This window comes from Mycosarcoma maydis, chromosome 2 (genome assembly GCF_000328475.2).
Source record: "Mycosarcoma maydis chromosome 2, whole genome shotgun sequence".
NCBI lineage: Eukaryota > Fungi > Basidiomycota > Ustilaginomycetes > Ustilaginales > Mycosarcoma > Mycosarcoma maydis.
Window position 1 is genome coordinate 1 of NC_026479.1, and position 26,100 is coordinate 26,100.

The following is a 26,100-nucleotide window of genomic DNA, read 5'->3' on the forward strand; positions in this document are numbered from 1 at the left end:
TTCTTGGACTGTTGGAACGTGGAGTAGCCGTGCAAATAGAGAACCCGGAGTATGGCCTCGATGGCATCATCCCGGTCTTCATAGGTCATCTCGACCGGCCCTTCGTTGATGGTTCGTCGACCGATGCCTCCAACATCACCCTTGAGCCCGGAGAGGCCGAGATGCACGCTGCGCGCTACATGACCTACGTTGCCTGGGAAGCAAAGAACCAAAGGGATCCACAGGACACCACGTTCCTTGCTAGTTCAGCGTTTGCCATTGCTGGACCGGTGATCAAGAGCGCCTCGATGGCACCGCCGAACGAGAAGCCACTGACCGAACAGGCTCTGTTGAGCGTGCTTCTCGACCTTGGCACAAGGACCGGATTCAAACAAGCGCCAGACGGCTTACGACCTCAAGTGATACCTCTTACGGGTCAACAGTGTCCTCGGCTGTGCATTCGGGGTATGCTCGATTCGCACACTTACCCCTGTCTCGACCTTTTCGAGCTCCGCCCAACCTTGGTGGACATTCTGTCGTCTAGCTCCGATTCCGCATTCAACCCTGTCAGCTTCATGAATAATCTCCTGTCGCATGGGTAGAAGCCCTTTTGCACTCCATATCGATCGTGGGTTGATCATGGCCGCTTCGAGACCAATAACGGTCCAGCATGGACCTGGGCTCAACGCGTCTGAACCCAGTCGAGTGAGCTCGATCCGCACCTGCTCTGGAGTCATCGCCAAAGACAACGTTCAACACTGCTCTGCAGGCCCGAAGCGGCACTAGCACACTCGATTTCGTCTCTCTTCTGACCCTTTCCGCAGCTCTCTCCTGTCTAGGTTTTCGTACGCAATTGCAATCGTGAATGTATATGTTTTTCTTTCGCCAGGTTATGTTTTGCTCGAACCTTGCCCACCGCAAACAAACACAACAGAGACCTCGTGCGCGCGACGCTGACTGAGAAAAACTGTTAGAGGACGGAGCGGTGTTTCGGCTCGCATCAGGCCGGCCATCGCGATGGGCATCGGTATATCGATCTCTGATGCATGAGGATGAGGAGGTGGGGACCCGAGTCCTATTCCTGCATGCTTCGTTTCGTTCTCCTCAGGGTAGGCGCACAAACCAAATGACTCAATTAGTTGCGTTCTATCTTGGGTGCAGCCAAATGACCGTTTTTTGCCTGTACATCCCGTGCGACGTTGTTATCAGTAATATAGCCGCGAGTTGAAGATTACAACCCAAGTCCGATCGGTTGTCGACCTGCCTTCGGTACAGCGGTTAAGCTTCAAGTCCGCGTCCTACCATTCAGGCTTGCGTCACCGCGACTGATCGCGCACGCCAGAAGATCAACGGATCTGGTCAGAATTGGGATAACTATTCACGATCGTGACAATCGCTGCTTGAGAAATCTGAGTATGGTTGAAGCTCGGCAGATCGCATAATTGCTGCAACATGAATACTAACGAATTACCTAAAGTCGACGCAATGCTGACTCTTCTGCATTGGTCTGATACGGTTGCAGTAGATCATCATTCGATGGAGTTACGCTAGAGGTTGCCCGTTACCTTGATGGGTAAGTTGGTCACGGTACCGCGAGGGACCGCATTCAGCTTCGAGGAAAACAAAATAAAGACAAACATCAAGTCCAGAAATACGTGAATCCACGGTCAGTTGGTTTTTTGACAATCCAAGATCGACCACTGAGCGTTTAGATGGTTTGTTCGAGCGTCAACCGCGCCAAAGCTCAGCTTCGAACCACCGTCTGATCCTCCACCTATGCCCACCCATCACCACCACGCCCCGACCATCACAGCTGGCTGCTGAAACTGGCACAATGACTTTTTCGGCGGCCGAACAACCGTGAATCGACGCAAAACATGTGGCACTCTTCACCACCGCATCGCGCCCATTCTCCGCCGACTGGATCGAGACGCAACGCCGAGCCGCGGAGCGAGCCTCCATCACCAATGACAACCTCGACGACAAGATCCAGCTGACGCCCATCTCGGGCCACTTCGTCGGCTGGACGCCGTACAAGCTCGGGCGCGACTACGTCTATCCGGAGCTCTTCGAGAAGCGGACGACGCACGCGTTCGTCTCCTTTGTCGTGCTTGGCAACCGGTCGCAGGAGGACGGCAAGTTTGTCATCGTCTGCGTCCACCCGGACTCATACAAAGGCAAGCCGCTCGAGCTGAAGCGACGGTGCGGATGGACGTGGAGTTTGCCGTCGAAATGCCCATCATCTTCCATGACGGCCATCAAGGCATCTTGGCGTGTGGCGAGGCGGAGCCCTACGATAACGATGCCGGACGAAACTCCCCTTAGGCCAGAGCCATTGATGCGGCAGTAGATGGAAAACAAGCAGAATATTGGCCAACGGGGTTTCCTGCATGTTTTGTCCTGGCCGGCATCGCACGGAATTGACTCATTTGCACAGGCAGATTCGTTGCAAGATGAGCACGAGTGGAACTTGTGAAATTGCATTGGTAGTTGCAGATAGTTGTCCTACATAAATTTTTGATCCATTGAGAGTCATGGTAATCCAAGTAAGGCTCAATAGCGCAGAGGTGAAGGAAGCACGACCTAGTAGAAGACTTCGGCGGCGAGTTTTACGGTCATGCCAAGGAGTACGACTGAACTCGTTGCCCAGACGGCAAATCTGGCAGTGACCTTGTTGACGCTGACATGGATCAGACTGTGGACGACGCGCAAACCGACGTATCCCCAAGCAAGGCGAGTAGTGAGAGGGTCCTTGACGTCCAAGAGAGTCAGCCCAAGAACGGCAGCATAGAACTGCGTGGGTTGTTCCAAGAGGTTGTTGAAGTTGTCAGCAGGCCACTGAACAAAAGCGGGAAGCTTGGTGGCCTTCTCCTGCTTGACCTTTTCGGGATCAAAGTCGATGTTGTACTTCTTGAGTGCTGGCGTCCTACGGTAGTAGAGAAGACCCTCGATTGCGAAAGTCCAGAGGCTGAGACCGACCAAGGGACCCAGAAGAGGCTTGCTGCCAAGGACGACGGAAGGCATGATGATTGATGGAGAATGGGAAAAGCTGGAGGCAAATGGACGAGTGAGGTGGGCGAAGAACAAAGTAAGATGGAACGATGAATCGGTGGGAGCAACGCAGTTGTTGAGCAGAGACGTAGGTGGCTTTTTACATATGAGCACGCCGTGCTTGCCCGCACGGACGTAACCTTGTCCAGAGCAAACAAAAATCGTGAATCACAGAATCGTGAATGGCTAAACAATCACGAATTGTGAACACCTGCGAGGCATTCAACACGTACAGTGCAGCTACTGTATTTTTGGAGAGGGCGAGTTGAGCAAGCCGAACGAGCCGAGCCGAGGTAGCCGATGTGACACTGAAAAGTGCGACTGTGGGCACTTGACGCAGAGCGTTGCAACCATGACGCAATCGTGAATGGTACAAAACGGAAACACGCGGCTTTGATCCAGTGTAATCACGAATATGATCCACGACCAAACTTAAAATTGTGAAAGATTCGTTTGCTGGCTACAATCACAGTTTCATAAATTCAAATCACGAATCGATGATTCCACGTGATCCGTCACACGTCATCGAGCACTTCACCTGTTAGCAGACTGAATCGAACACGATCCGAACACCCGCATGCCGCACGCCGCACCGTTTTGCGCTGCTAAACTCCGAAATCCAATCACGAATCCATGCCAAAGTTACAGAGTGGATGATTCGTGATTGTGGCTTCTAGATTCTTCCACTTGACGAACAACATAGTTTCCGCCGGACACGTCAAAGAGCAGCTCTTTGACTCATCCGAAGTTCCGAGTTGACTTGCCCCTCCTTAATCTCCGAGTTTCTCTGTCGATGGGAAGTTGTGCTTGATGGCCACCATAGCTGGGTAGCGCCGACGTCGTACGCCTAAAGGTGTTGGAGGCAGTTATTGTGTGGGCGCGTATCTCCGACAGGTTCAGAGAATACTTTTAAACTCGATGCTCTCGATGCTCTCCTCGGTGACGATCCCTCGCCGTAACATAACATTGTAGCCGCTCTTGACCCCCGGATCCCACGTGAATATGTCTCGACCCAAGTCCATCCTCATCCTCGGTGCCGGCGAACTCGGTGATCAGATTGTCTTGAATCTGGCAAACCATCAAGCTCGTGCCGACACCGAGATTGTCCTGCTCTTGCGCCCGTCGACCATTGAAACCCAAGACGAAGCCAAAAAAGCGAGGATTGCCAAGTACAGACAGAGCAAGGTCTCTATTATTCCTGGCGATGTAGCAGCAGCCACTCAGTCAGAGCTCACAGCTCTCTTCAAGCCTTTCGACATTGTGATTGGGTGCACGGGCATGGAAATGCCACCGGGAACGCAGACAAAGATTGCACGAGCTGCCCTGGATGCAGGCATCCCCAAGTTCTTCCCTTGGCAGTTCGGCCTCGATTACGACGTCATCCAACGCAACACAAAGCACGATCTCTTCGCCGAGCAAGTTGCCATCCGCGATCTGCTCAGAGCCCAGAAACAGACGCAGTGGGTCATTGTGTCAACGGGCATGTTTCTCAGCTTCCTGTTTAGGAAAGATTTCGGACTGGTCGATCTCGAGAATGCCAGATTCACCGCCATCGGAAGCTGGGACAACACTCTCACGGTCACAGCGGTGGAAGATATTGGCAACGTCGTCGCCGAGCTCATCTTTGTCACTCCGCAAGAGGACGGTGTCGTCTATATTTCCGGTGATTCCATCTCTATGGATCGGCTCGCCAACATAGTGCAAGACAAACTTGGCAGAAACGTCGAGAGAAGCCTCAAATCAGTCGATCAGTTAGAGCAAGAACTTGCTAACGATCCCACCAACCAGATGCGTATGTACAGGATCACTTTTGCTTCTGGGCTTGGGACGCACTGGGATCATGAAAACACCTATACAGCACGCAGAGGTTTGTCAACAATCTCTGTGGCTCAATGGGCGGCGAAGAATCTCAAGTAACCCTGTATTTCGCCGTATGCATGTGCCCTTTGCTCTCTTGTCTAAGTTGAATTGTCCCTAGAAATTTTGTTTGTCTTTGTTTGGTATCAGTGACTCAAAGCCAACCACGATACTCTCAGTGCGCTTCTGGCACGCCTCTATTATGTATATATATTTAATGTTTCTATTACATTCAAGCGAATCTAAGACCTGACCTTCTTTGATACGAGTTTCGAGGACAAAAGCCGAGTGAAGGACGGACGTTGATGACAACGTCAACGCAGAAGGCGGCTGATAGATAACTTGGCTGCAAGGACTGGGTTTTAGGGCCATGCTAGACTTGTACGAGCGAATGTGAAAGAGGGTTGGAGTCAACACACAGGAGAGATGCGCTGTGTCACACGAGTCTAAGTAGCAGGCAAGCAGAACACAGCAGACGACAAGGGGCCGACGTGGGATTAAGATGGCGAGCCACGTTTTAGGCCAAGGGTGCCTAGAGTGATTGATGAGCGGTACGAACAAGTGCTCGTCGAACAAGGGTAAGGGTCGAGCAAAGATACAAAGGCAGGCGTGATAAAGATATGCAGTGGAGAATTGCGAGTACCGTCAAGGACGGCTGAGGCAGGCACGAGTACCGTGTACGGATGCACCAAAGGTCGACGGATTGCTGAGCGCATATTTTATTCAACGTAATACATGGTGAGTTATAACAATGCACACTAACACAGACACGTCCAAAGAGGTCTCCGAGCGACCTCAACTGGATGGAGGTTCGTTCTACTTGCTTGTTTTACTTGACTCGAGGGCTCAATGTGGGGCGGCCGGTGGTCTGATCAGCAGCCTTGGGTAGTGATTCTCTCTGATTGGGTCACACCTAGAGCTCATTCTCGCGTCGCGCTGTAAGCGTTGTGGCACTGATGGGGGAGTTGATGCTACGAGTGGAAGGGCTGAAGCATCTGGTGGATCAGAGCTTTCCCTGCCAGAACAGGATGCTGCTATAGCTGATCTCACTCTGAACACTTCCATCGGCAAGACGAACCATGGCCACGGACATCCTTCGCTTCAGCTCGCCTTTGCTTTTGTATGATGCGCGCTGGACTCGAAATTTATGGAGGACCGCACAGCAACAGCGTCTGAGAGCACTCTTGACTGTCAGGACACGAGCGACTTTCGGGAGTCGGGGCGTTGAGGCTTAACCACTGTGCCAACAGGGTGTCTAGACAACCAATCGGACTTGGGTTGTAGTCTTCAACTGCTTTGTCTACTTTCCCAGCACCTCGCTTGCGCCAGATCCATCCTGCAATCGCAACGGTGAATCGTGAACGTGAATGCGTGATAAGTTAAAGTAACTTAGGTTTCATGTCTGTCACAAAAGATCGAGGCTCGGCTATCATTATTATTCGTGATTATAATCAAATCCATTTTCTTCAGCCGAAATCGTGAATGAGATCTCAGTAACGTACATTCATGATTTCATGCGACACTCAAAGCCAGTCACGTGGGTGGCGGTGCTGTTTCAAAGACAGCTTACAGTTACAGTGACTGCCTTGACAGGCAGCGAGTGAGGGTGAAAGTGGATCGACAGAACGCAAGAAATGCTATGTTTTATGGTGCGGGCCATACAGCCAAGCTCTGTCTCTTCTGGTGTGTCTGACTGCACGCCAAGTACACATTTGTTCCTGACTAGTTAGCCGAGGTGCTCGCCTTAGGGTACGTGTTACAAGTGCCTTACTCTGTCAAGTTGCAAATCAAAAAAGACAGCTTTCCTTGCAACTTTGTCCGGGTGCTGAGTTCGACCAGGTGTGAGTTGTCCTGGCTGGTACAATTGTACTCTTCTGCGGACTTGACCTCACTGATTCATTGTGCATTGGCGTGGAAGCGCCATGCTCACGAGGTCAATAGTGAATGTGTGCAAACGAGACAGGCTCTTTGCCCATGCGCTGAGCGCTTAGCTCGACTTCATTCAAGAAAAGAACTCTTACGGACCGGTCCCTGTGCACATGTGAAAGGGGTGTCTTTCGTCTGCCACTTTGACAAAGGAAGAGGACACAGTATACAGTGTGGTTGGCGTCCGTGATGCACAGCAACTTTGTTAGTGGGGTGCAGCAAAGCGGAGCTTGAATCAATCCTTTGGTTCGCGTTTCACCTTACCCGAACCCAGGGTACGTGCTTGCAACGCTCACTCTCAACGTCAAAACGCCACATATCTGGCAAGTGCTCTCAGACAGATGGGGCTGTGAAAACGAGTTGCACTGTCCAAGCTCTTCCCCCCATGGGCAATGATGTTGCAGATTGTAGCTCTATATATATACATACGTAAGCAGCAATTCTGTGAGGCATTCAATTCCATCGACTTGTCGAGTTTCTCAACGGCCACTCACATTTGAACACAACTTCAATTTCGAGACAACGAACCCATTCAAAGATGCTGTCCACCATCGTCTTCTCACTTGCTGTGCTGACATGCCTCTTTTCGCTGATCAGTTGGGCTATTACCGCAGACGTAAGTCCATAATCTCATCTTCGTTTGCTGTTCATCTTGGGTCGGAACTCTCACCTTCTGAATTCTCCTGTTCCCATTCTGTGATTGCTATCTTCAGCTTATCCCGTTCTACCAGGCGTACGATCATCTTGCGGTAAGCATCATCCTGCAGCATCAGTCCGTCACAATACACACCTTGTCTTGGGATTACTGACCTGGTATCGACGCCACCTTTGTCTTATCTATGCTTAGTACTTCTACTATGGCTACGGTTCTGGATACGGCAAACGAGACGGACGGAGTGGACCACTCGCAGTCAGTGCCGTCGAGTTGGTCATTGCACTATTTATTTTCCTCCTCACCCCAGCTCTGGCCTTTTTTGCATGGCGCGAGAGGCAGAGCGCAGGCATCATTCCACGGTGGCTCAATCTCAGCGTTCTTGGATTGAGCGCGGTTGGATTCATCGTCGCCATTGCACAGTTTGGAGTGTTCAGCCACGAAGGGTAGGTTGTATATGCTAGCTCACCGGTTTGCGGAATTACTGACTGACACTTTGCGTTTCCCTTTCAATGCTTCATCGCTATGCTAATCTTAGCATCCTGATTGGGGAGGTCGCAGGCCAGGCAGCCATGTTCTTCCTGACCACGCTACTCGGAAGTAAGTCACAGTCACGAGTGGTTGTGCCGCTTTCCTCGACTGTTGAATTTCATATAATTTAACGGCACAAACTGACTCGTGGTTCCTGCCTGTCGTTCTTTCGCCTCGTGCATTTACATAGTCTCGGCTACGATCTTGCCTTACCTCCCCGCATCGTTGATCGAGAGGATCAAGCAGACAGAGAGCCAGCATACTAACGCCACTCAAATGTCAGAGGTGGCACCCAAATCCACTGACGTCGAGGCTGGCACTGTTACGCCCAACGCACCCGGTGCACCCGCTAATGCATAGGCTTGAAGAGCTTCTGAAAGATACGAGCAGGCTCCCGTTCCAGCCCATTACATCCTCCATATACCACCCAGGGTCACCCCTACCTGCGCCAGACTATGTGTTCGCAAAGTTCAACAGAGCCTTTCAGTGTTTCGAATGTCTGATAAAAGTTCGCGTGCGCTGCTCAATGATACCACCCAATTCCCACCAACAATTGACGGCTTCGTTTTCATGGTGAGCTGTTTGTTCCGTGGAAGCAGCCATACAGGTTGGTAATGAGACTGCGGCTAGCCGTGCAGGCTCCTTCCCTTTCAGTATAGACAGCTTGTTTGATTCTTGTGGTCCTGTTCGGCATCCAACATTTCACAATTCGGTCTCTGGAAAGCCATGTGACGCTCATGATACATTACAAATGACTTCTGCGCCCAATTCAAGTACCACACTAAGACAGGTCTCCCAGACGAAAGGATGCTACGATTGCTTCAAAACCGTGAAGGTACTCGCAGCGCAACCAGCGAGTAAGTAAGTAGGCAAGGCATGGTTTGTTGAAACATCGATTTTCGATTCGTGATTGGCTCTCCACATGAATTTCCTTGTTTCAAACATTAATTTGGTATCACCGTTCTTCTCGTCCTTCCACAGCTTCCCTGACCACGGTGACTATTGCTGTCCATTGCAAGATGGCGCCGAAACGCATGCCAAAGGTGTCCAGCTCACCTTTACCATACTCAACCGGAACTTCGACCGCATCTGAGCCTGGTCGGCACGCCAACCCGTTCAGTCCAGTCGATCCCAACGTCTATAATGATTACGACGAAGCAATGCAGGATGGCGTCGAGCTTGAAGAAAAGGGCGAGCGTTTCCAATTTGGGCCAAAGGCTCAACGCTTCTATGTACAAGCTGGCACGCTATACGCTCGAGCGGCACACCTTGCCGGCGCCAAGATCGAACGACGTGCAGACGCGCTGTACAATGCTTCACGAATCTACTTTCTGCTCGCTTCGCAATTCGCGCTGCCACCCGAGAACTTGGAGACTTTCGTCCAAGCAGTCACAACAGCGCAACAAGCATTGCGTCTTGCTCCGCCTCTTCCTTCTGTAGGCTCGACACAGACCACCCTTCCGAACCCGTTCACCCTCGATATCATGACCCACCTGGCAACGTGTTTGCAGACGCTTGCCGAGGCAGTAGATGAGCTAGGCTGGCCGCATGGGCTCCAACCACCAGTCTTGATATCACAGGGTACGAACGAGCAGTCCTCGCCGATGCTGCTATGGAATGAGGCGCTCACGATCTTTCAGCAGGTCGCAAACGGACAGGACACTATCTTGCAAGACCAGCATGTTCATGACATTTCAGACGAACAGCCAGCCGATACGTATGGTATGCCCTCGACCAGCTCAAAGCTGGACGAAGAAGAGCTGCAGGATACCGGTGACGGACAAGATGTGTACGGCTACACTTCCTCGTTGGTCACTCCTCCATCGCTGATGGAGACATATTTGTCAATGCTTGCCTGCCTGACCTCTTTGATCGAGGCAGCTTCCACAATGGAAGATATTCAGACGCTGAGCGCTGCAGTAGACCGAACTGCTTGCAAAGCGGAAGTACTGGCTTCTGACTCCCACTCGGTAGCAAAGCTGCCGGCCACAAAAAATGACGCGGCTAGAGCTTCTTCAGAAGTTGCAGCAAGATGGGGCGAGGTTCAGCGGTCCGCCCTGACAGCACGAGTGCAATGTGTCGCCAGAATGATCATGCTGAGCCCGGAACCGTCACAGGTTAGCAGCCAAGTGGAGACGCTTATGCAGACAATCAATGACTGGGCGGCTCAACTGATCTCGAATCCTACTGCAACTGAAGCTATGCCTGGTCGCAGAGACGCCAAGGTAGCAGAGCTTTGCGATGTCGGCGAGGCGGGGCAAAATATGTGTCGAGCATCACTACGACTCATGCCGTCCGAAGCAGGGATTGCGGCGATTTGGTCGCTCGCCACGTCGAGCACCAAACTCTTCCTGCAGGCGTTGGCTGCGCTCGACACCGGTGCGCCAGGGGGAGGCTCAGCGGCTGTGCTCGGCCAAGCCAACACGTCGACGCCTACGTCTCGTGCACGATGCCGCATACTGCTTGCGCTGTCCAGCATGTCCATATTTCGCTCCCATCCAGGTTTCGAAGCAGCAGGCATTGCGGGGGCAAAAGGAACTCGAACCAAACTCATCGACAATGCTCGACTGTACGCGCGCAAAGCCGTTACCGAGATCGGACTTGGATGGTTGCTGCAACCTTCGCCCGCTCAAACGCCCAGAGCCGCTGTGATACCTCCTCCTGGAGGATGGGAAAGCCTTTCGCTTGAGTCGGAAGCCACATTTCATCTGCTTCGAGCTATGCTGTTCCGAACCAATGTTAATGCCGCAGTGGACTCGAAAGCGGCCAAGCAAGACCAGGCTGAAATGCACAACCTCATACAGCACATTCTACAGCTACGTCACAGGCCCATCCAAGTTGGTGCGACACCGACTGCCACCTCGATACAATTGGCTGATTGGTTGTACAGCCAAAGCGCTAAGTCGTTTGTCGATGATATCGTGGATGACAATGGACGCAACGTTGTGCAGGACGAGATTACGTGGTGGGAAAAGCTCTTTTCCGACCAGCTTGCACACTGATTAGAGTCGTCGCCAAACTTAGCAAGATGGAAAAAAACAAGGCGCAAGAAGGGGCAAACTGGTCTGCCTGGGACTGATAGAATGACTGTGAAAGGCTGATGTTACATGAGTGCGTGGGTGAAAAAGGACAGCAATAGAGCCAGGTGAAATTCATGAGGATCAAGTGAAGAGTTTGTTAACCGAAGTCTCAGATGAGGCCTGTGCGCGGAGAACCTTGGCAATAGCAAGCTCAAAGTCTTCGTGCGAGACGTGTTGTCGACGCTCGCGCAACGCGTACATGCCAGCTTCGGTGCAGATACCTCGAACTTCGGCACCAGAGCATTGACCCATCTTTTCGGCAAGCGCGCGCAGATTGATGCCTCGTTGTAACGACATTTTGCGGCTGTGGATGCGCAAGATCGAAACGCGGGCTTCAGGACCCGGGGGTGGGAACTCGATCTTGCGGTCAATGCGGCCAGGACGCAGGAGGGCCGAGTCGAGAATATCGATTCGATTGGTGGCCATAATGACCTTGATGTTCTTGGTGCCTTCGAAACCATCAAGCTGGTTGAGGAGCTCAAGCATGGTTCGCTGTACCTCAGAGTCTCCACCGCCCGAGCCGCTCTCTCCTCGTGACGATCCGATACTGTCGATTTCATCCATGAAGATGATGGATGGCGCGTGCTCTCGAGCCATGACGAAGAGCTCTCGAACCATGCGCGAACCTTCGCCGATGTACTTTTGTACCAGCTCTGAACCAGAAACACGGATAAAGCGACAGTCGGTGTGGTGCGCGACAGCTCGTGCGAGCAGCGTCTTTCCGGTTCCGGGAGGACCGTATAGAAGCACACCCTTGGGCTGAGCGATACCGAGCGATTCGAAAAGCTCAGGATGCTTGACAGGCAGCTCGATGACTTCCTTGATCTCCTTGATCTGGCGGTCGAGACCACCAACCATCTCATACGTCGAGTCCGGCACCTTTTCGACCATCATGAGTGAGACGAGAGGGTCAATCTTGTTGGGAAGGACTTTATGGAGTGTGTATGAGTCGGAACGGAGGGCCACACGTAGTGTGGGTGTGAGAGCGGAGATGTCGATGTCCGAGGCAATATCAACAACGTACTTACCCTCGGGCTGCACCTTAACAAGCACCTTCTTCTTGCCCATCACTTTGACCACCTCGCCGACATAGGAACCTGGCTCTTGGAGAAGCTGGAGCTCCTCGCGGAGGAGACGTACACGAGCATTGAGCGCATTTCGTTGTGCTTCGAGACGACGGAGGTTCTGTGTCTTTTGGTTGATGAGGATTTCGTAGGAACGAATCTTGGATTGGTAGAACGACTGAATGCCGAGGGCGTTTGTCGAGGCTGCGGCGCCACCAATGTTGGCAAGGGACACTGTGTGCGCATGTCCGGTGGCCGATTCGGCTGCATGTGTTGTCACTGCAGCAGACATGTTCGCGAGACCGTAATGCAGAGATTGATGTGTATGTCCTCACTGCCGGCACCTGTTTGGGCTCGATGGGAAGTGTACCGGATGAGAAGACTGATACTTGTTGGATGCAATCGATGACTGAGTCGGAGAGGATGTTATTTTGAGACACGATGCAGAGTATATGAGCACTGGCGGCGAAGGCGGTTCGATGGTGTGATGTGGTGAACAGCGTTACAGTGCTTTGAGAGTTGGCGCGCTGAGTTGGGTTATCTCTCGCCCGCTGTTGCTCCACTTCGTAAGTGAGTCGACGCGCCACCGCACGCTGGCCCGATCACCAACAGCACCGTGCATTTCTCTTCAATTTGTGATTACACCAATTCTAACATTCTTGTCTAACAAACACGAAACGTGAAACTCACGACTAGTCGTCAGTCGTGAGTAACTCGTGACTGTGTAGTGTAACACGAGAACACTCTTCTCTCGTGAAACGTGAATAAAATCGTGAAATCGTGAAAATATCGGAACAGCCAGATCGGACAAAGTACAATCGTTAAAGGATCCCCGATCTCGCACTCGCTATGGCTGCTCGCTCCTCCCAGCCACAGTGCGAGTTCTTGCCTCAAAGTCTGCTCAAGACATGCGACCGAATTTGACATCTCCTGAAACGCATCTCGGGAAGTGCTCTTGAATGCGCTTTGCGACTGGCTCAAACTGACAGACAAGCAAGTAGTGGATCGGAATCAACGATAAAGTGGCCTGATGTCTGCAAGGTAAACCAACCAATGGCAGAGCCTGCAAATGTAAGGAAAATGTTCAGCCATGAAATAGCGACCGGATTTATCTATTAAGTATACTCACACTGTACGGTACAGTAAAGTACAGCAGAGTTGCGAGTAGAGCGCTTTCCTTTCAATTGCTGAACAGATTTAAAAAAGCCTGGCAGACAGCTCAGCTCAGCTCAACTCAGCTTTGGTGACGTGTGAGTGGATCGTGGAGAAAATCCAAGTTAATTGATCCGACAGCCACCGACACGACCGTTCAGGGATCGGCGTCCATTTTCAGAGATTGTTGAGCAACCCAAGACAAGGTCGGAATCAGACCTTACCACCATCCTCTTCGCCAACGAACAATTCACAACACCTGTCATCATTGCAACCGGCACCACAACCGCTTATCTTCCCTTTGATCTGACGTACAATAACGTCGATCATGTCGATGCCATTTGCCTCGTCAGCATTCCTAGCCGCAGCTTCTAATGCGGCGACGCTGCCCTTTTTGTATCCAGCTGTCTTAAGAGGCAGCGCATCAATGCTTGTCCTGCACTTGGCATCGCAACCTACAATGTCGAGTGTCACCAATTCATCGGTGCGGGCGTCGTATCCGCGTCAGACTGTGCGCCGAGCGCAGGTGGCTAACAGTGCTAGGTGGCTTTCAACATCCGTTGGACGTCAATCGTCTGCCACTTCGCCTATGGCACAATCACATATCGGTTCGCAACCATCAACCTCAAGCTCTCCATCGCTCTATTCGGAGCCGCTTGTTGCAAGGTCCTCATCCTCTCACGCATTGAAGGACACTTCTCGCCTCAGCAGCACCGAGACCGCCAGTGTCGACCTAGCTTGCGCGACCCTATCGCCATCGTCGCCAGCCTCCCCCAAATCGCAAAAAGATCCGCGAGTCACGAGTGCCATTACGTCTCAATCTCCAGCAACGCCTGTGCCCAACGCTTCAGGTCCGGACTTGACATCCAAACTCAGTCCCTCGAAGGCAGCGGAGCTTGCCAAGGATCCCAAAGTGGCCGCCACTATGCCCGAAGCATCTTCACTTGCGCCTTCTACATCTTCTAAGAAGGCATCGGCAGATAGAGGCACCAAATTTCGCTCGCGCACGGCGGCGCTCAAGCTGACACCCACCGCTGTGCTGCGTCTGCGCGCCCTCATGGAATCCGATTCAGGTCCCAAACTTATCCGCGTCGGGGTGCGCAACAAAGGTTGCGCTGGCATGTCATACCATCTCGAATACATCAGACCCGAAGAAGCGGGTCGATTCGACGAGAGGGTCAAGCAGGATGGTGTAGAGGTCCTGATTGACAGCAAGGCACTGTTCAGCATTATTGGCAGTGAGATGGACTGGCAGGAGGATCGTCTGAGTGCCAAGTTTGTCTTCAACAATCCCAACGTAAAGGAAGCCTGCGGCTGTGGAGAGTCTTTCCTCACCTAGACTACGTTGTCTCTCTTTGCCAGTCACCACTCTGTCCTTATTCATTTCACTTGATCAAGCAATCCCTTTGACGTGGCGAAGTGCTGTGATGATGCGGTGTCGACAATGAACGAGGTGCATGTGGCAATTCTAGAATTACAGAACGAAGCGAGGTTGGTGGAGAGTGTTGCCTAAAATCTGGAAGATTGATCAATCGATTACGAGGATTGCAGGATCTGCTCGTCGTTATTGGCCTCCTCGGTGTCAGCCGATTTGACCTGAGAATCCTCTGCGATGGACTCGGACTGCTTCAATGTGGTCTGGTTTTCACTCGTAGCGGCAACACCCGACGAGAGCAATCCCAGATCGAACCGTTTCGGAACCACCCCGAGTCGCCTGTACACATTGGCCATCTTTGCTTCCGATGTCGAAATGGCAAGTTTGGCCTGAGAGAAGCGTGACTGGCCCTGGACATCGGTTGGCATCGGCGAATGGTGAGGCAAACCGCGAAGTAGAGTAACGACCTTGCCCGTCGCGGGCTTGTCGGGATCTCCGCCGACGCGTGCGACACGACCAGCAGAATGAACGTACTGCACGGCATCTATCACAGAAGCATACCCGACGAGAAAGACGTGCGAGAGCGACGGAATGTCAAGACCGCGTGAAGATGTGGCTTGCAGGAGAAACAGTTCCGGGTTCACAGCAGCAGCGGAAGTTGGCGCGTTATTGCCGACCTGCGCTGCTGCTGGTGTGGCGTCAGGCCAAGCGCCGACATCCGAAGCAAGTCGAACCGTCACGCCGAGCGCTTCGAGCGCAGCACGCATCCTCAACAGGCTCCATCGAGCCGGAATTAGGGCGAGACCACGGTCGACGCCTTCCGAGGCAAAGCAGAACGCGAGCGCCTCGATCAGCGTCTGGTCCATCTCGTGTTCTTGTGGTTCGTCCTCGGGTTTGATCACAAAGAAGTCGTCTCCGAGAGTACCACCAGCTGCAGTCTCTGGCGAGAAGGTGGCATCAGAAGAAGCAGTGATCGTGCTGCTGTCTTTCTTTCTGGCCAGTCTGGGCTCAAAGTTGCGCAGAGGAATGGCAGAAAGCTGTCGGGACAATGGAGCCTCGTCGACGACAACACACGTGTGCTCAATCGAGGCGGGCATCGTCGAAGGCGTTTGCTCGATCGACGATTGAATCAGCGAATCAGCCTGCGAAAGCTTCTTTGCTCCGAATAGCCCTCGTATACCTTGTTCCACCATGCTTTTGCCGCTGAGTCCGGTCAGGTCGATCCAGCGACCTACTTGAGGTGAGAATGCCATCCCGCTCTCCTTTGCTCCTGTCCGAAGCCAACCGGTTCGAGCAGCAAAGAAATGACGCATCACCGAATTGGCCGTAGCACTTGTGGCTACGAGCTGTAGTGGCTGCGCACCGGCACAGCGTGGCTTGGCAAGCGCCAGTCCGGTTTTCGTATCAGTGCTGTTGGCTGCAGATCGCTCGGCTGCTTTGTAGAGGTTCCGACGTATATGCTCTGGAGGGCGTCGTTCGTCGCGTTTCTTGCCTGGTCGATTCTCCAGTCCAGCAGAAAGGTGCTTTTCGCCTCCCGAAAAAGTAGGTCTTCGTTTCATTATCTCGTTGAGAACAAGAAGACCAGGCGCCTTGTGCACTTCATGCTTCCACCGTTGCTTTTGCGAAGGAAATCGGCCGGGAAGTTGGAGTACTGCATCTGCTTCATCAAGGACAAGCGTTCTCAACGTGTCGAGGCCAAGCAGGGAGGAGCCAGCGGGGCTATCCAGAATGTCTTTGATGCGTCCCGGGGTGCCGATCAGAATATGAGGAGGGCTGGCTTTCAAGCGCTCCACCCCTTCTTGAATTGTGGGAGCTTCCGTTCCGGGGAGGGCCCCGCGCACTAAGCACTGAATGACTGGTTCCAGAGACGGTAGAACCGATCTTGGAAAGAGCGATCGAGCCCAGCGCATGTATTGAAGAGCCAGCTCGTTGCTTGGCACCAGGATGAGTGAAGCGATTCCGGTCTGCGGCTTGTTCCGCTTGCTCCGAGCGGATGGCAAGGAGCTCTGAGTATCTTGCGACGTCGGCTCACTGAACACAATGCGTGGCTTGCTGAGAAGCGCCAGAAGGATACCAAAAGACTTTCCTGTGCCGGTGTGAGCGCGCAAGATGACATCCGTGGGCGAGAGTATGGCCGGTATGAGTGCAGTTTGTGCTTGTGTGGGTTGCCGGATGTGAGGATGCGTGAGTGCAATCTGACGACTGATGTTGGCATTCAATCCAAGACGACGGAACTTTTCTTGGACAGCTTCGGAGCTGGCATTTTCTGCCTTGGTATATGTTTCACTTCGGTCGAACCGCATTCGTGCATCGTTGTTGATTGTGGTTGTTGGTCCCGAGGTGGTTGAGTAGTGTGTTCGACAAAACGTGAATCTGAGAGCATCGGACCTGTGTGATTTTGCAATTGGGTCACATCGACTTTTTGAAGCTAGATTTGAGGATGTCGACAGTGAGTGAAGATATGAGCGTGCGAGACGGCTGGGGCTGTTGGCGAAGCAGCTATGGCTACAAGAAGCTATGCCGTGGTGAGCACCCGAATGACCAGGACTTCGTGAAAAACCTGGCTCAGCATGCCTGTAAGCACCGCGCGCGGCACGCAGCATTCTGGACCGTGATGAGCCTCACTCCCGTGATGGTTCACTGCTACTTCTCTGTGACTACTGTGAGGATCGATGGCGATGCAAAGTGAAGAGATAGAGGTAGAGGTAGAGGCAGAGGTAGAGTTGAGACGCTTCTCAGCATTGGAAACCCTCTTCAGGTCACTCACAGATTTTTTGCACAGTTGTGAGTCGCCTCTCAGTCTGGGACTGCAAGGAAAAAAATTGCGAATTGGCTGAGTAAAAAGTGGAGCATGGTCGGATCTCGGCAGTGGCATCGGTACCCGATCGTGCCGCTCACATCGGTTCAGTGGCTGCCAAGCTAGATAGACTTGGAGACCTCCACCTGACAGCGCTCAACTGTACAAACACACACATACATACACCATTCGAGGGACAAGAAGACAGAATGCCAATATGCGATGATATGAGGTGGTGTACTAAGCTACATGCTGACCCGGGCACCACTTTGGTATCCAAGGGTGCTCAAAGATCCATTCGGTCTGCTTCTTGAATCTGGAACCTGCCGAGGACGTAGCAAAAGCTGTGATTGCCATCCGTGAAGGCGAGTTGGCAGAGGCCTCCAAAATTTCGAGGTTGTGACGTGCTGTTGTCAAGAGTGAAGCGACTGTATCGCTGAAGCCCGCTGCCCCAAGTTCTTGGTTCTGGTCGCCAGCCAGCGAAGCTGTAAGCTGCTGAAGGTGCTGAATTGCTTCGTGCATTCTTTCGCGCGCATTCATGGTAAGGGTCGAGTCATCGGTGGCTTTAAGCTCACCCTGGAAAGCTCGATATTCTTGCCAGAGTGTCTCGCCTGGATCATCCCTATTTGTTCCTCCGCTTAGCCTATTGCCGGCTCGGACGTCTGTGCGCATCCATTTGATCCTGCTTGCAAAAACGGCACCTGCAAGTTCGGCATAACTCGCATCGTCACCTCGGCTTAGAGGCCAAGAACATCGCTGGACTGATGACTGAGGATTCTCCCGTTGTCCGTATCGATCGGACAGGTGTGCGAGCAAAATCGTACTGATGGCTAGCTGTTCCAGTGCATGTGCGAGTAGAGCCTGGCGTGACAGATAAAGTATAGTAAGAGAATGTCTGCGGGGTCTCTGTTCTCGCGGAATCTGTTCGAGCCACTTGGAGAGCTCATCTCGGAGATCGGTGGAGACAATTTTTTGCTCCACTTGGATGCGACTTGCGAGCCACCACATACTTTCGCGATCGGTGCCTTCGCTGTACAGGTCGAGTTCGAAACCAGCAAGCGTGATCTGGGTCATCACTTCGAGCGCGAGGTGCTGTGTGGCTGCAAACAGCGAGTCGGGGAGATATCGTTCGCCTGGTTCAAGGCATGTCTCGAGTTGACGTCCAATGTCTGCTGCTTCTTCTGAGGTACGTATCCAATCGCAATAAAGCCTAGATCCGAGAGTACGTTTGCATCGAGCTCGGTTTTGCGAGAGCGTGGTCAGATACTGCACGAGCTGACCTGCCACTCTCTGTGTAAAGTAGTACACACGCTGCCCGAGAGGTGGCTGTGCGTCCCACCGGACGCGCGAGCCACCTTCAATATCGTTGCGACCGATTCTTGATGCACGGCGAAGAAGGAGCGGGTTGATGAGTGCCACCTCCTGAAAGAACGTTTCGGCGATCCATTCTAGGGGCAGACGACCAGCAATCATGTTGCAGTCGCACACGGCAGTCTGCAGTAATGATCGAGTGTAGGGAGTCGCCAAGAGCGGTTGCATTCTCTGGTAGTAGATGGTGCGATGCGTGAAGTAAGCCTTCCAGTTCAGAAAGGCTGGAAGCTGCAGTACACGTACGACGTCCTGAAGCTCTTCCAGGATACCATCCAGAATGCGCCAGGTCTCGGTAGCGTTGGGAAGCGAGATTGGCCTCAGCGCCTGGCACCAAGCTAAACGACGGCTGTAAGCTGGATCGAAGGCGGCAGCAGACGCAAGCGAGGGCGCTGCGTTGCGATCTGGCGGCTGCAGCGGCATGAGGTTTGGATCGCCAGCGAGCTCTCCGCTGATGGTTGCTCCGCCGTGAGACACCGTGGTTCTGCTAGGCTCTTCTGCGTCCGATGCCGACGCCGGATGCAATAGCGCCCAGTTGCGCCGAGCAAATTTGGTATGCATCACAACGTCCAGGGGCGGTGCCTCTGCTGGACTTTGCAGCAGTCGCACCACGTATAGCATTTGCTTGCGAAAGCTGAGCCTCACTTTGAGTGACTCAATTTGACCAGGGAGCAAGATAGCCTGCTGCGACTGTACCCACTGTAGCGCGTCGTCAAGTTCGTCGATGATGTAGCCGGTATCAGTGGTCTCGAGGAGGCTCAAGCCATTCTTGTTCGAGGAGAAATCTTCACCGTCCTGGAGATGCTGCTTAGAAGTGAGCTCAGACCAAGCCACGTCGATCGTCTTCACCGTCGCGAGGATGAAGGCTTTCAGCACTTTGTAGACGAGCTGCAGGGGCTTCGCCTGTGCATACCTCATGGGCGAAGCTGATATGCTGGCTTGGGGTGGCATACCAGACGAAGCGACCGGAGACGCGTTTGGTTCCTGGAAGCGCGGATGCTTGGGGGAAAGGCTCTGGATGGCGTGAAAATAGAGACAGGTGTACAGCGTCTGTGACAGCGCCGAACCCTGGTGCCACGCCGCCTCGCACGCCAAGAGACGGTCAATAATCCAAAGCACATCGGGCACATCGAGTGGCTTGAACGGGTCAAAGACGTGCGTGTCGGACAGCTGGAAAGTTGCATTCAATCGATCCGATTCTGGCAGTTCCGATGCCGGTAGTTCCATTCCCGAATCCATTCTGGCGTCCATGATTTTGACGGCGGCCATCGAATCCATCAGCGAAAACTTTGGTACTGCAACCATCTGGCCCTCCCGCAGATCGGCGCACACGGAGGACAGCAGTGCAGTACTATCTTGAAAGCCGGGCCGTGCAGGCACTGCAGGCGTGGCATGAAGGTATGCCGGGCTGTCCATTGCACCGTGCGCCGCTCGATGAGTTTGTAGGGCTTGCTGCTCAGATGCCGATGTAGCCGCGGAACACTTGGTCTCGTCCGATGTCGTCGGCAAAGGTGATGTCGATGTCATGTTGACAGCATGGCGGGTGCAGCTGCAACGATTCACTGTGCTGGCCGTGTGACACAGCGGATTTGAAAGATTGATGCTTTGATAGTCCAACAGATACAATGAAAGCTCTTCAGGGTTGAATCTGGAAGATTTGCTTCGTGCTTTGATTGGCAGCTAATCGTGAATCACGAATCGGCAATCATCAGGATTCGTTATGTTGGCAGTCGCTCAAGAGTGAGCAGCAAAGCACGAAACAGGTCGTCTCAGAGACACGAGTGGAGGCGCGTTTGTTTTGGCTGGGCGTGGGGGCGGAGCACAGGCACGTGCACGGTTGCAGTGTTACATCGACGGGGATGATATCGTGATTCTTCTTTCCACACTCACGACTCCACATCCATCGTAGAAAGTCGAATTCTGACTAACTATCTGAACTAAGTTATGTGAAGCAGGAGTAAAACAGAACTCCTGCCTTAAAAGATGGACCAGGGTTAAGCCAGTTAGTGGTTGATTTCGGGTTGGCTAACACAGACTGGCTGGTTGTTTTCTGGTTAAATTTATAATATCAGACGGCCTGTGTGAGCCAACCCGAAATACAGTTGTGAGTAAATCAGCGGTTCTGCATCAATTAGGCCAGGCTCGAACAGATCGTCTGCTTCATCCAGGCAGGTTCAGACAGTCAATCGAATCGGGTATGAAAAGCTTTTGTATTGTAATCGGCGACCTCGACTTAGGCGCTCGACTGGCACACCCCATCCCACAGCCTCTTTTGCTTCGTCTTGTACTGCTGTGCTGACGGGTATCAGAGGCTACGCTGCTCAAACGTACGCTAATTACGAGTAAGTTATACTAACTTAGATCAGAATTCGACTTTTTACGATGTGATTCACGATTCGTGTTTCACAGTTTTCGGGTTCGTGATCCGTGATTCGTGATTACACGTTGCGGCGCGTTACAGACAGAATCGTGAATATAAGTCTATTAATAATTATATTCTATTCAAATACTAGTTTTGGAGAAATGTGAAACACGGACAGATTTTACAACCTTCGACTCTATCGACTCAGGACTCGTACCAGGCAAAGTACCATCGGGCGCGTACCAAGATGGCCGAATTCACGATTAGTTACCGTATTTCCCCGACTCACGACTTGGCTATTATTCTCCATGTCATCAAAGCATGGATCCTCTGTGGTCGGTGCTGCTGTTCTCCTGTGAGGAGCCCCACACAAGAAACTCACAAAGACGAATCTCGCGAGTGCGTAGCTACAGTACAAGGGCTCTGTATCTCTCCAAGCAGACGCTTCGATCTCATTATAGTCAGCTTGCATCATCGTTGTAGCCTTGAGAAAGGCTTCAGACTTCAGACATCTCGTCTGATCCCTTCGTGATTGACATTCATGATTGAGGCGACGCTACTTTCAATGCAGATAAATCACCAAAACAAAGAGCGGGCATTGTCTTCACGATCAAACACGAGACCGGCGGGCCGATCCAAGCCTCAGGTTTATAATCATGGCATGCTTCGTGCTCCGCAATACACTCGAGCAAAGCAAACCTGCGAGCTTGATCCGACAAGGTTCCTGCCATCTTCTCTCTGTGGAAAATGCGCATGCCCGAGAGGGTTGAAGCAACGCCCTTCTTTCTGTGCTTTCTCGCTATGGCAATGGACGTCCGCGACGCGGCTAACCCCACATCGAGCCAACTCGGTTAAAAAGGAGCACTGTCGTCCGCTTCGCGAACCTCTGACCTTCGTCTCTTTAACTGCATCGGCTTTCTTCCTTCTACCATAGTTCGCCGGTCACCTGTCTGCCTCGTCATTGCCTGTGTACCTCGTGCCTGCTTGTGTCGACTCCGGGATTTGCGATGATAGAGATCCCCGAGCAGCCTTGCTTGCACACCCTTTGTTGTTACTACTTGCCGATATCCAGAGCCTCGCTGATCTCTTGTGTCGCATCAAATGCACCGTCATTCTTGTTATTCTTCCGCCACCATCTTGCAGCTGCACGACTCACATCGCTTTAGCCAAAGGCAGCCTCTGTCGTATACAATCACGAGCAGCGTACCAGCACCCCACAACCAAAATGCCGCCGTGCGGCAGGCACCCTCTCACTCCGTTGATTCGCCGCCTACCTCACGCTTCGTTCCGTTAGAAGGATTTCGGAAATCCCATTCCTCGCAGTTCCCGCTCAAAGCATCGGCGACGTTACCATCAAATGGAACCGGCAGCATGCCATTATAAGAAGCGTACATGCTCTGTTGGACCTACCGCATATCTCCCCCATGTCAACACGCATTCATATCTTCCAAAAACTCCATTCGCTCTCTACCTGCTGTTTCTACCTTCCAACTGGAACGAGATGAAGTCTCTCAGCTTGTCTTGGGTTACCATGGCCCTGGTTTTAAGTACCTACATGATATCTTCCATCAGCGCTGCTCCAGCTAGCTCTCCACCCGCCGATGCCGCTGCTTCCATTCCTGCTGTTACGTATCACGTGGCAGGCAATCCTTCAAGGCAATCAAACTTTGCTCTCGCTGCTTTCATCGAAACCAATATCAATTCCGGTACCGATGGCGGCCTCTATGCTGAGATCATACGTAACCGTGCCTTTCAAGACAACGAAAGTAACTCCCGCAACAAGAACAATACGCTTGGTCAAGGTACCCTTCTCCACTGGTATGGCACCAGCAAGTCCACCAAGCTTTCGCTATCGTTGGACAATTCTCTATCTTCTGCTCTGCCCCAATCAGCGATTGTCAGTGGCGACAAGAGCCATTCCTGCGGGATTGAAAACGCTGGTTTTGAGGGGATCAGCGTGACCACAGAGCCGCACATGCTCAGCTTCTATGCACGATCACCAACAGGTCAGACCGTAACAGTGCCAGTCGAAGTTGGCCTCTATTCAAATGACTACTCCATAACGTTTGTCAGGCAGATTATGCTGCTCGAGCTGACTAGCGAGTGGCAGCAGTTCCAGCGTACGTTGACGCCCACACAGGCATCCAGCAACAACGACAATGTCTTTGCCATCAAGACTTCCGGCGCCTGCCAGGATGGCTTCCAGATCAACCTCGTGTCGCTCATGCCCCCCACCTGGGAGGGCACCGTAGCACGACAAGATCTTGCCCAGGCGCTTGCCGATATCAAACCGGTGTTTGTGCGTTTGCCAGGCGGAAATGACCTCGAAGGCAACAACATACCGTCCTGGTTCAATTGGACCAACGCCATTGGCGATAATAAGAATCGCCCGGGCAGAACCCCCACTTGGACCACAAGCTGGAACACAGAAGGCCTGGGCCTCATGGAGCTCATGGATCTAACTGAAAAATGGGGTGCTGAAGCTATTCTTGGCGTTTACGCGGGTTATAGTCTCGATTCCCAGGCCGTGCCAAAGGGGGAGCTTGGTCCCTACATCCAATCGGCGCTCAATCAGCTGCACTTCCTTCTTGACGCTTCCGGTTCTTGGGCAGACTTGCGAAAAGCCCAAGGTCGCGAACAGCCTTACAAATTCAGACACGTTGAAATCGGCAACGAGGACTGGCTCGGTGCTGCTATCGACACCTACGGCGCGTACCGCTGGGCTGCCTTTCGTGATGCCATTTCCAAGGAGTTTCCTCAATTGAATCTTATCGCGTCGACACTCAAGAAAGGTGTGGAGGGTGCAAAGGCGGTCGACGACCACATGTACGCTACACCTGCCCAGATGCTTGACTTTGCCGAAGGCATGGATGCTACTTCGCGAGAGACACCGATTTGGGAGCTTGAATTTGCTGTTATCAACTCGGGGCTTACAAATGACACTGACATCTACAGCGGTCCAGGCCGTCTTAAGCACCCAACTCTTATTGGTGCTCTCGCCGAGGCTGCATTCCTTGCTGCCGCTGAGCGAAATGGAGACATCTACTACGGTGCCGCTTACGCTCCTATCTTCCAGAACGAGGGCCAGAATCTGACCCAATGGACACCCGATCTGCTGAGCTTCAACCCGGGCCAAATGATCAGGTCGACTTCGTACTGGATTCAGTACGGTTGGGGAAACAACCCAATCAAGCATATCCACGATGCCACCTTGTCCACGCCGACCAAGGCTTCTCAAATTTACCACTCCTTCGGTTCCAACGGCCAAGGCGACCTGGTGGCGAAGCTGATCAATATAAACGGAAGCCCGCGAAACGTCCAAGTGCAAGTGGGCAATGGAAAGAAGGTCTCGTCCTTCGGCGCCAGGAGCTGGCAAGTCAAAGGAAACGATCCCCAGCAAGCAAACACAATCGACGACTCAGAAGCGGTGACTCCGCAAACATATACATCCTCTCTGCCAGAGGGATCCACCGTTGGTATGGACGGGTCTTTCACCATGACCCTGCCCGCTTACTCTGCCACGGTAGTGACCGTCGCTCTTTCATAGTTGGATTCTGCCTTTCTCGGTCTTCTTTTGTACATCTTAAGTCCTCGATGTTGGACCAAAGCAGCACACCATCAGGCCCATTTTCAATGTCCGTCATGATTCCTGTCGCTGACCGAAAACTCATCGTTTGAGTCTCGTGAGTGCACACACGACTGGTGTACAAATCGTGAATGGATCAGAACTTGAAATTGAAATGAGGAAAACTCGCGCGCCAGCTAAGCGAGAATTGGCGAAACTTCGGAGTCGCCAGTGACGAGTGTGTGAGCCTCGTTATCAGATGCGTTCTTTCGCAAAAGAGCAGAGCAGCCCACACCTGTACCTCACTAAATATAAGTGCAGCGACGGGAAGAAGAGATTGCATTAGCGTGCATGATTCTGCTAGCGACCTGCAAACCCAATGTCAACCATTTTTTGCATGTCCATACTGTAAGAATGGGATGGGCGCAAGGGGCGCCCACACCAACGGAAACGTCCGAAAGCAAGGTGGCTGTGTTTGGAATAACTTACTGTACATGTCGGTCAAGCAGAATTGAGCAACGAGAATAATCAGACAAAATAGCGAGCGAACAGCTTATCTGATTCACTGATTGGATCGAAAATCTGATAGAAGCTCGTTCACGAATTGTCGAATTTATATTCAAGAATACTGTAGCTGCTTTACTTTCAACTGGAAGTCGGACCGAACTTGTACTGTAATTTTGTGTAATCGAGGCACTAATCGACAACGCCATGAATAATTTATACTCCGCTGTCGTCATGCAGTCTACTCAAAACCACGCTACAGAGACAATCACCTCAATAAGCTAGTCGGTGATTCCTCTGTCGGAATCGATCACTCCGAATCTTGCCGTCAAAGCTCTATTCTCATTGGCCTATAACAGGTAGGATTCGAAGCGCAGAGTGACACACACACGCACCCCTTTTAAATTGTTTTCCGAACAGATGAGCCGAGGAGACGCTCGCTTCTTTAAATAAATAAAAACCCCCTGTAACTTGTTCTGCGTTGACATTGTTGCAACGTGGGCGTTGTCACATGTCACTCGCTTTCACAGCTTGGTCAAGCTGATGATCCAGCATGCTTGCTCCGGACGTCTCGTTCTGAAAGTAGCAGCCTGGCATCTTTGCGGTACATTGGTCTTCGAACGAGAAATGTACCGACTGGCCCCCCAAATGTGGAAAACCCTGTGAAACCGTCTCTGACGGCAGTACTACAGCAAGTGAAGGACCACTTTCGACACGTTGACAAGCAGGCGATGACCACAGACAGATCTGCATGAATTCAACGAGTTTTGCACCGCCGCTTCAAACACAAATCGCGGCTCCGCCGTCTTCCTGCCCGTCGGCCCTTCTCGCTCCGTT

The 26,100-nt window shown here is 52.4% G+C and overlaps 11 protein-coding genes across 11 annotated transcripts; 7 read left to right on the plus strand and 4 right to left on the minus strand.

Moving 5' to 3' along the window:
• Positions 1 to 161: 161 nt before the first annotated feature.
• On the plus strand, positions 162 to 581 carry UMAG_00827 (uncharacterized protein; the record flags this gene model as incomplete). The annotated part of the gene is made up of 1 exon (XM_011388564.1): positions 162 to 581. The coding sequence occupies one exon, from the start codon at positions 162 to 164 to the stop codon at positions 579 to 581; it is 420 nt and encodes a 139-aa protein (XP_011386866.1).
• A 1,981-nt stretch (positions 582 to 2,562) lies between these two features.
• UMAG_00829 (uncharacterized protein) lies at positions 2,563 to 3,003 on the minus strand (the record flags this gene model as incomplete). Its single annotated transcript, XM_011388565.1, has 1 exon — positions 2,563 to 3,003. The coding sequence occupies one exon, from the start codon at positions 3,001 to 3,003 to the stop codon at positions 2,563 to 2,565; it is 441 nt and encodes a 146-aa protein (XP_011386867.1).
• A 1,029-nt stretch (positions 3,004 to 4,032) lies between these two features.
• On the plus strand, positions 4,033 to 4,947 carry UMAG_00830 (uncharacterized protein; the record flags this gene model as incomplete). Its single annotated transcript, XM_011388566.1, has 1 exon — positions 4,033 to 4,947. One exon carries the CDS (start codon positions 4,033 to 4,035, stop codon positions 4,945 to 4,947), a length of 915 nt encoding a protein of 304 aa, XP_011386868.1.
• Positions 4,948 to 5,638: 691 nt separating this feature from the next.
• Positions 5,639 to 6,013, plus strand: UMAG_11242 (uncharacterized protein; the record flags this gene model as incomplete). The annotated part of the gene is made up of 2 exons (XM_011389066.1): positions 5,639 to 5,696; positions 5,805 to 6,013. 2 exons carry the CDS (start codon positions 5,639 to 5,641, stop codon positions 6,011 to 6,013), a joined length of 267 nt encoding a protein of 88 aa, XP_011387368.1.
• Positions 6,014 to 7,351: 1,338 nt separating this feature from the next.
• On the plus strand, positions 7,352 to 8,356 carry UMAG_00831 (uncharacterized protein; the record flags this gene model as incomplete). The annotated part of the gene is made up of 5 exons (XM_011388567.1): positions 7,352 to 7,429; positions 7,527 to 7,562; positions 7,661 to 7,911; positions 8,004 to 8,065; positions 8,187 to 8,356. 5 exons carry the CDS (start codon positions 7,352 to 7,354, stop codon positions 8,354 to 8,356), a joined length of 597 nt encoding a protein of 198 aa, XP_011386869.1.
• A 659-nt stretch (positions 8,357 to 9,015) lies between these two features.
• Positions 9,016 to 10,998, plus strand: UMAG_00832 (uncharacterized protein; the record flags this gene model as incomplete). The annotated part of the gene is made up of 1 exon (XM_011388568.1): positions 9,016 to 10,998. The coding sequence occupies one exon, from the start codon at positions 9,016 to 9,018 to the stop codon at positions 10,996 to 10,998; it is 1,983 nt and encodes a 660-aa protein (XP_011386870.1).
• Positions 10,999 to 11,157: 159 nt separating this feature from the next.
• Positions 11,158 to 12,432, minus strand: UMAG_00833 (putative proteasome regulatory particle base subunit RPT6; the record flags this gene model as incomplete). Its single annotated transcript, XM_011388569.1, has 1 exon — positions 11,158 to 12,432. One exon carries the CDS (start codon positions 12,430 to 12,432, stop codon positions 11,158 to 11,160), a length of 1,275 nt encoding a protein of 424 aa, XP_011386871.1.
• A 1,188-nt stretch (positions 12,433 to 13,620) lies between these two features.
• On the plus strand, positions 13,621 to 14,631 carry UMAG_11243 (Fe-binding Fe/S cluster assembly protein ISA1; the record flags this gene model as incomplete). Its single annotated transcript, XM_011389067.1, has 1 exon — positions 13,621 to 14,631. One exon carries the CDS (start codon positions 13,621 to 13,623, stop codon positions 14,629 to 14,631), a length of 1,011 nt encoding a protein of 336 aa, XP_011387369.1.
• A 197-nt stretch (positions 14,632 to 14,828) lies between these two features.
• Positions 14,829 to 17,270, minus strand: UMAG_00835 (uncharacterized protein; the record flags this gene model as incomplete). The annotated part of the gene is made up of 1 exon (XM_011388570.1): positions 14,829 to 17,270. The coding sequence occupies one exon, from the start codon at positions 17,268 to 17,270 to the stop codon at positions 14,829 to 14,831; it is 2,442 nt and encodes an 813-aa protein (XP_011386872.1).
• Positions 17,271 to 17,704: 434 nt separating this feature from the next.
• UMAG_00836 (uncharacterized protein) lies at positions 17,705 to 20,359 on the minus strand (the record flags this gene model as incomplete). The annotated part of the gene is made up of 1 exon (XM_011388571.1): positions 17,705 to 20,359. The coding sequence occupies one exon, from the start codon at positions 20,357 to 20,359 to the stop codon at positions 17,705 to 17,707; it is 2,655 nt and encodes an 884-aa protein (XP_011386873.1).
• Positions 20,360 to 22,695: 2,336 nt separating this feature from the next.
• Positions 22,696 to 24,741, plus strand: afu2 (arabinofuranosidase 2; the record flags this gene model as incomplete). The annotated part of the gene is made up of 1 exon (XM_011388572.1): positions 22,696 to 24,741. The coding sequence occupies one exon, from the start codon at positions 22,696 to 22,698 to the stop codon at positions 24,739 to 24,741; it is 2,046 nt and encodes a 681-aa protein (XP_011386874.1).
• Between the last annotated feature and the right edge of the window lie 1,359 nt (positions 24,742 to 26,100).